General features: G+C 63.7%; 1 protein-coding gene across 1 annotated transcript in view; it reads right to left on the bottom strand.

The window, feature by feature from the left end:
* ADGRB2 (adhesion G protein-coupled receptor B2) overlaps positions 1 to 8,717 on the bottom strand; it is a 65,566-nt gene that overhangs the window by 20,984 nt on the left and 35,865 nt on the right. The window contains exon 2 of the mRNA XM_033519617.1: positions 1,521 to 2,322. Coding sequence (XP_033375508.1) covers positions 1,521 to 2,307 — 787 coding nt within the window. The 5' untranslated portion in view covers positions 2,308 to 2,322. The remainder of the gene's footprint in view (positions 1 to 1,520; positions 2,323 to 8,717) is intronic.

The following is an 8,717-nucleotide window of genomic DNA, read 5'->3' as shown; positions in this document are numbered from 1 at the left end:
CTGGATCCCCCTTCTCCATCCCATCCTGGATCCCATTTCTCCCCAGACATCTCCTGGCCACAGCAGCTGTCACTCCTCGGGTACAGGATCATCCAGGCTGACCTTGAGGGTGGCACCTGACCCTGCTGCTGAGCTCTTAATCACCCAGTGGTGTTTAAAGGGGGGGAGAAAAACCCCAAAAACACAGAAAAAAACCCATAAAATGAAATCAGCTCAAACAGCTCCCCTCGGATGAGGCGATTTAGAGTCCTGCAGCTGTAACGGACCGGGGATTTAGTGGGGGATCTGCCCGTAATGACATTTAGCTCCTGAAATAAATGCTAAAGCCCAATGAAATTATCTCTACACCCCCAGCCCAGCCCCGCCACCTAATCTGCCGGATAAAGACCCCGCGCAGCCCAGTTGGGGATTGCTCCTGCCCGCCCATCACCCTGAGGCTGCTGAAGGGAACATCTGGCCAGATGTTTCCCAAAACCCCCGCATCACCTCGCGGAGCTTGGCGCCGCGGGCAGGGGCAGCGCCGGGACAGCCCGATCCCGGTGCCGGCTGCTTTATGCTCAGCCATTCCTACAATCCCGGAACGAGCAAATGGCCTCATTCCGCCTGGTTAATAGCCCGGCCGCCGTGCCGTGACATCCTGCCTGGAATAACAAGCGCCCGGGCTGCAGCAGTCAAGGGTAATTTGCCACGGGAAAGGGTCATTTTACCTGCAAATTGTTTTCCACGTCTCCACCAAGGCAGAATGTGTTGGCTCCTGCTCCGGCCCCGTGCCAGGGAGGCGGCAAGCGAGGCCAGGGAGCCACGTGGGATGTGCCAGAGCAGCCGTGGCACCAGCCCTGGCAGCGGTGGGGTCACCGTGACATCCCAGGGACCGTTCTCAGGGCCACAGCAAGGGCAGAACAAGCTGCAGCTCAGCAGGTTTGAACTTTGCATGGATTTCCTGCTCCATGCAGTGTCCCATTGGAAACTTCCAGCCCTGAGGGAGCATGCTCAGGCAGGATTCACCCATTCCATGGATTCTCTGCCCCATGCACCAGCTTTCCTGCTCCACACAGAGCACCCAGCTGCGCCCTCCAGCCCTGTGAAATGTGCTTGGGAAGGATCCATCCATGCCACGACTTCCCTGCTCCATGCCCAGCATCCAACTGGCACCAATCTTACACCAGGAGTGCACATGGGCAGGATCCACCCATTGCACAGATTTTCTGCTCCATTCCCAGTGCCCCATTTGCACCCTCCAGCCCCCAGATCCATCCACTGCACAATTTCCTGCTCCATTCCCAGTGCCCCATTTGCACCTCCCAGCCCCAGGATCCATCCACTGCACGATTTCCTGCTCCATTCCCAGTGCCCCATTTGCACCCTCCAGCCCCCAGGTCCAGCACGATTCCCTGCTCCATGCACAGCTCCCCAAATCCCCATGGACCGTGCAGAGGCAGAAAGCGCCCATTCCGTGACCACGAGCAGCACTCAGAGAACCCCTGAGCTGCACAGGGGGCCCATCCCGTGTCCCCACTCACCGTGTGGCACCTCGGGCAGCTCGAGCTCGTTGGCATTCGCAGAATGCAGCTCGGTGGGGCAGCAGTCGGGGGCGGCGGGCACCGGGGTGGGCACGGGGGCCGGGGGCCGGGTGCCGTTGCGCCGGGGAGCCGGAGGGGTCTCGGCCTGGCAGCTGCAGCCGGCGTGGGTGAAGCCACAGCGGCGAGCACCGGGAGCCTGCAGGCACTCCTCGAGCCAGCGGCACAGCACGCTGCAGGTGAACTGGCTGGAGTTGTTGTTGTTGATGAGCAGCACCTCCACGAAGCGGAATTCCAGCGCTTGTGGCTCCAGCAGCCGCGGGGCCGCCTCGGGCTCGGCTGCCAGGCACAGCTGGACGAAGTTCTTGTCGAAGTGCAGGAAGGTGAAGGGCCCCGCGCCCTCACACAGCTCCAGCTCGGCTTCCTCATCCTCCTCCTCCTCCTGCTGCTGCTCCGGGGGCTGCACGGGCACGGGGCTGGCCTCGCCCCGGGGGTCGCAGGTGTAGTTGGCCAGGTAGTGATCGAGGGGCAGCACCATGGGCGAGAAGTGGGTGCAGACCTGCTCCTCCCGGTTGAAGCGGAGGTAGAGCGAGTACTTGGTGGGGTCGGGGTTCTCCAGGGTCCAGGAGCAGCCGGAGGAGATGGTGGGGAACAGGTCCTTGAGGGAGAAGGAGCCGTAGAGGACGCCGGAGGCCAGGGCGGAGCAGGCACTGGGAGCCGGGTCGAAGCCCCGCGTGAGCCACAGGACAGACGATATCACAGCCAGTAAGAGGGGACCAGCAGCGGTCATCCTATGGCATTTGCCCTGCGGACAGACAGACGGACACACGGACAGAGGCTTACCCGGAGGTTTGGCCACTGTGGAGGTCAGCACCCTGCCCTGAGTCCAGCTGGTGCAGGAGCAGGATCCCAGTTACCCCATGTCCCCTCCCGGTTCATGTCCCCCCCAACCTGGACCGTGTCCCCATCTGCCACCTTGCAGGGTTACAGGAGACTCCTTGTGCCAATGTGTCCCCAGCTTTGGGACACTGCAGCACAGAGTGAAGACTTCACCCCAAAACCACCAGAGCAGAGACCCAGCCCCCAGGTCCCCCCTGCAGTGACTCCCCCATCCTCAGCTCACCCCCCACCCCGAGCTGGCCAAGCACAGCCTGGGCAAGGAGCCACCAAACAACTTCAGACAGAGCTACAAAAGCCCTTGGAGCAAATTCTGGTGCCCTGGAGCACGGTGGGAACAGGCTGGCAGCTCAGGGTGACGTGCTGGGGGTGCACAGCGACACCCCAGCATTGTGGTGTGCCCACAGCTGTCCCAAGAGCCGGGCACAGGGTGAGCAGTCACTCTCAGTACAGATTTCTTGGATACTTCTCCGGGAATGCAGAGCATCACCGTGAATGGCTTTTTAATACCTCATTAATAAAATAATGCACGTGGTGGCCTTATTAAGTGAGCCCCGAGCATGGCTCTGCAGAAGCCGAGGCCCCGTGCACGTGTCAGCATCACTCAGCCTATGCCCGGGGCAGTGGTGGCAAGGGGACAGCCCTGGGGACAGCAGGGGACATTCAGGAGGTGACTACAGGGCCAGATGCCATGGCAGAGGTTTATTCCAAAATCGCCGAGGTCACCGCTCGCCCAGCCGTGTGCTGGGGATGCCAGGCGCTTGGCACGGCACGGGGGATGCTCTTCTCCACCCTCAAACAGCAAATCCTGCTCCCGAACCACCCCTGGCCGAGGCGGTGATACCGGGGCATCCCCCGGCTCACCGGGAGGGACACGGAGCCTTGGCCGAGCCTGCGCTGGAGCCGCTCCGGGGACATTAGAGAGCTAAAAATATCCCGATTCTCATGCAACAGGCTGGCGCTGGCTTCTGCGGCCCCGGCAGCACGGGGGGGCTCGGTGCCGGCATTCCCCCGCTCCAGGGCACGGGAGAGAGGGGCTGCGATGGGGCCAACGAGAGCAGACAGGGTTGGACGCCGGCTGGACCTCCCCGCTGCAAGCAGGGGGATCTGGGGCAGGAGAAAACCCCGCTTTCCGAGAGTAACTTCCAGCCAGAGACCCCAGGAAATGCAACAGGAGAGACCCGAAAGCACCGAATTCCAACTGCAGCCGGAGCGAGGAGCAGCACGGGCATCCCCCTCTGGTGCTGCTCGAGCGGCCACCAAGGACCTGGGGTCCCCCAGAGAGCCGCAGCCCCCTCCGCTGCTCCGGGAGAGCCGGGGGTGCGGGGAGGCAGGAGGAAGAGGAAGAGGAGGGAGAGGAGGAGGAGGAGGAGGGAGAGGAGGAGGAGGTCAGGCAGGGACACGCTGCTGCTCTGCAGCGAGCTCCTGGGGCTCCCGCAGCCTGGCAGGGACACAAGATGGTGCTTGCTTCCCTCGCCCAGGAACAGCGAGCAGGGACGCTCCGGCACAACCATCCATCCATCCATCCATCCATCCATCCATCCATCCATCCATCCTTTATCCATCCATCCCGCCCGTTGCCCAGACGGCCGCTGGAAGGCTCGGGGATGGACACAGCCGGGCAGCCCACGCCTCACCTCTCCAGGCATGCATGATCCAGGTGTTCTGGGATACGGGGGAGCTTCCTCCCAGCCCCAAAACCTGCGGGGCTGCACCGCACCGAGCCACAGCCGGGGCTGAACCAAAGCTGCCAGAGCTCGCTCGGCACCAGCCCTGCTCCCTGCAGCTCTCGAGCCGCCGCCGCTGCTGCTGCCGCTGCTGCAGTGAAAATATTTCGCTGAGCTGCGAGCCGGGCCGAGGAGATATTTAACATCTGGGCCACCGAGTCACCCGGCGGGAGCTGCCGGCGACTGGTGACCTCGCACCCTGCAGCGTCACCGTCTGCGTCCTCCGGGCCGGGGGAGCCCAGCCCGGCCGCGGTGCCAGGGCTCGGCATCACCCCCAGTGCCTCCCAAAGCGCCTCGCTCCCTGCGGAATGAACCACCCGACAGCCGTGAGCGCATCCCGGCAGCGCTGCCGGCTCCCTGGGGACAGCTGCCGACCACCCAGGGACCCCCCGCACCCCTCTGGAGAGTGGCTGGTGCTCATGGAGGATTGCGATGTCACCCGGAGCGCGGCGGGCACAGCCTGGCACTCTCGCCCGCCGCAGGCGCCCGCTCCAGCCCCTTCCATCTGCCTTTGTTCCTGCCCGGGAGCAGGGAAAGGGGGTGGGTTTAAAGCTTTAATTAAAGCTTTTAAAGAGCCATCACAGAGCTGGGAAGCGCCCGGGCGGGAGGAAACGACAGCCCGGGCTCCACGTCCTCGGAGCGCGGTCCCTCTCCATCACTGCCGGAGCATTCCTGCCGGAATATCGCTCCGGGAAGAGCAGGATCCGACCGGGGCTCGGCTCTCCCTGGCCACGGCACGGCACTGCTCCCGATGCACAAACAGGTTGTTTCCCTGAGGACGTTTTGCCTGGATATTGGCTGGATCCCGGTCCAGCTCCATCATCCTGGCATGGCAGGAGCCCGGATCGTGACCGTCTCCAGGCAGGAAAAGTCAGGGACAACCAACCAGTCCCCAAAAAAGTGGTAAATGGGCAGTACTAAACCCCTCGGCATCAATAATCTGACAAACTATTAATGGCAGAGTAAAGGAGATTTGGGGGTGGAGGGGTGTGGTTTTTAACTCAACTGTTCTTTTAACAGTCTGCAGAAAATATAATATCCATGGGAAAAAAGACCTGATCCATGAAAATCCCTAACATGAACATGGCTTAGGATAAAGGAATAAAAAGTAAGGAAGGGCTGGGGCATCTTGAGTGGTTGATCCACCGTGGAACAGCCTCACTTCCCTGCCAGAAAGAGCAGGCTGGCCCCTGGCACGGCACGGCTCCATGTGGGGCTGCATCCCATGGGATCCCATGGATGTCACCCAAAGGTGACAGCGACAAACGCAGCAGCACAATGAGCAATTCCTGCTGCAAGAACCTGCCAGGATCTTCCCCGGCTGCTCAAAGGCATCCAGGGACTCCAAAGCTGCTCCAAAGCACCTCCATGGGGACCCCCAGCACTGAGCTGGGGAGTCCTGAGCCTTCCCAGCCCCTCCACAGACAGATCAGCACCGTTCCTGGGAAAAACTCCACAATCCCAGCCCAAAAAGGAGGATTCCTGCCCAGCACATGCTTGCACACACGTGTGCACACACACACACCCAGCAGGGACAGCGACATCCAAGCTGCTTCCACTCGCTCTGGCACGGTTCCCCCAGTGTCCAGGACCATGTTTCCCCTCCCTTCCGTGATTCCACATCTCCCTTCTCCCTCTGGCTCCCCGGCGTGCTGCCACGGCCTCTCCTGGAGCCGGCAGGCTGGCAGTGGTGCCGAGCTGTAATTAATGGTGCAGCTTTGCCAATCCCTGGCGCGGCCTCGCGAACACTGGCAAGCACAGGCCTCTTTATTTATTTTACTTAGCTGCTGTTGGTAAAACTCCACTCCAAAAGCAAGGCCAGGAGACAGCACAGAGAAATCTCCGCCTGGATCAGGGATTTGCTCTGCCAGGGAACGGCGTGTGCTGCCTCCCCCCGGCTCTGCACGGCTGGGGGGCCCCTGGAGACAAAGCCCCCCCACAGCTACAGGGGCTGCAGCAGCCACGGCACTCCTACCGCCTCTTCCAAGGAGTTTCTTCCACATCCTTGGGATGTGAGTTGCTGTTTTCCATCAGCTCCATTCTGGAGGGCTGGGAGATCCATGAAGGCTCCAAAGGCAGGTTCTGAGTTCCAGCGCTGGCAGCAAGATCTGTGCTCATCCCAGAAGGGGATTTTTTTCATACCCACCATCTCATCAAGACCCAGCCTCTGAGGCTCTGAGGTGCTCCAGGGAGGAGAAGGGGCCTGGCTCCATCCTGCTCTTGGAGGACATCAAGAAGGAACAGACAGGAGCAGCACAGGGTGGGTCACGATGGCCCTTGTGAATTCTGAGGAGCTACAGAGTTTCTGACTTGGCAACCGAGCCAGGTGGCCCCAAGCCAGCCCTGTCCCCCTTAGAGGATGGGCCCGTGGTAGGAAATGGCCTCAGTCCAAATTCCCATGGAGAAGCGTTGAGGCATCACAGCAGCCCAGGGCTGGCTTGGGGCTGGAGCATCATCTTCCTCCAGGCATGAGGAAATGGAGAGTCCATCCTGCAGCCCCCATCCCAGCTGGGCAGGACGGGAGGTGGGGGTTTGGCAGCAGTGGGGATACCCTGGCTGGTGGAAGTCCCATCCGTTCCCACAGCCGTGAGCAGAAGCTTGGTGCCAGGGCACAGCTCTCCACCAGCCGTGAGCCCACCAGGAAGAGCTGAGCACCTCCGGAGCCATCTCCAGCATGGCAGGGAGTGACTCCAGGCAGAAAATTCCAGTGCCAAAGGTCCTTGGAGGTGTTGAGAAGAACCAGAGGGAGCTGGGAAGAGATGTCAGCGTGTCCCAGCCGGTGCTGGAGCCCCTCTGCCACGCAGCTCCTGGTCGGAGAACAAGCATCGGCTGTGCCGGCTCCAAGCCCATTTTCTCTCCAGCACAGACCAAATTTGTAGGATCCTGGCTCCTTGGATCAAAGCAGGGGCTGGTGACAAGGCTTGACAAGCAAACGGGCAGGCCTGGGAGAGGAGCTGCTGCCAGACTCTGCGCTCTGGCACGGCGGGGCTGGCACTGCCACACAGCCAGCTCCACATCCACTGCCACCGTGCCATCACCAAGGAACCCTGCAGGGAACGGGGAGCAGACCCTGCCTGCTGAGGGTGGCTAGAGAGCAGCCAGGTGACAGTGACGGTGACAGTGACAACAGCTGCGCCACCCCGCTCCTCCCCATGTGAGCCCACGGAGCCGGGTGCCTCCCCACGACCCCCCTCAGCTCAGCCACGGCCTTCAAGGGAGGGACAGGTCTGTCCGGAGCCTTTGGGAACAATCCCAGTGCCACAGCTCAGAGCCAGCCTTGTGCCACCAGCCCCACGTGCGCCCTGGACAGAAGCACTGGCCGGGAGCTCTGCCACAGCCCTGCCCGGCCACCCCGGGGCCACCTCCCCGCGTCACCGGCGGCCCCGGCTGCCAGCCAGCACAGCCAGCAGTGACATGACCTAGAAAAGCCAAGGGTTTTTCACACGCCGCGCTGCCTCCAGCCCCCCTGCTCCGGCCGCGCGGCCGTGGCTGCGGAAAAAACCTCCCCATCCTCAACAAGTGACCGGCGCGGGCACACGCGTGGGGCACGCCTGGCACCGCTTCGTGCCACCGAGCCCAGGGCTCGCAGGGCCCCCCGGGGAAGAGCTGAAGCTCCCCCCAAGCCCCGGTTGCCACCTGCCAGCTGCACGTGCCCCCTGGGTGCCCACTCGGGGCCTCCTGCACTCCCACGGGCCCCGGGTGCCGCGGTATGGGGGCCCCCCACAGCCCCCCACGCTGGCACCGAACAAAGCCCCAGCACGCAGGGGAGGGCTGCAAACCCACCCACGAACCCAGCCACCCACCCAGCCACCCACCCGCTGCCGGGGCTCCTCCAACGCGCCCGACGACGACGCGGTCCCGGTGCACGCCGAGTCCCCAGGGCCCTGCCAAGGGGTGACAACGCGGGGTGTCCGACCCCGCCGAGCACCCACGCTCGCCAGGCTGGCACAATCCACACGTGTGCCCACGGCAGGGATGCCAGCAGGGAGCCCTGCACCCACCCGTGGCCTTGCTGTGTGACACACCACGGCACCGCGGTGCCGCACGTGTGCCCGGAGACATACGTGTGCCCACGGACACGCGTGCGGCCCCTCGGCCGTGGGGCGGCCGGAGCCTGGCACTGCTCTGAAGGGAGGGACTGGCACCCCGGGGGACGAAACGGCGCCTCGCGGGGGGCACAGGCGTCCCCAGGGGGACCGGGACCCCCGGGGAACCGGCAGCGCCGAGGGGAGAACTGGCAAGCACCGGGGAGGGGGGACCGGCAGAACGGGAGCAGGAGATCGGCAGCCCCGGCAGAGGGGGGGACCGGCAGCCCCGCGGGGAAGAACCGGCAGCTCCGGGCACGCCGCGGCTCTCAGCCAGCCCCGGTGCCGAGCCCTCCGCGCCGCCGCAGCCTCGCACAACTTCCCGGCAGGGCCGGGGCGGCCTCGGGGATGCCGCTGCCCCCCACCCCGAGCACTGGGCACGGGGCACCCGCGGTGCCGCGGCGCGACTGCAACAACTCCCGTTCCCGCAGCTCCACCGCCGGGGCAGGAAAGTTGGCCGCCGTTGGGGTGGGAGCTGGGGCGGCGGGCGG

Source organism: Parus major, chromosome 23 (genome assembly GCF_001522545.3).
Source record: "Parus major isolate Abel chromosome 23, Parus_major1.1, whole genome shotgun sequence".
In the NCBI taxonomy this organism is placed as follows: domain Eukaryota; kingdom Metazoa; phylum Chordata; class Aves; order Passeriformes; family Paridae; genus Parus; species Parus major.
The sequence above is the reverse complement of the archived record's forward strand: the minus strand, read 5'-3'. Positions and strand labels throughout refer to the sequence as shown.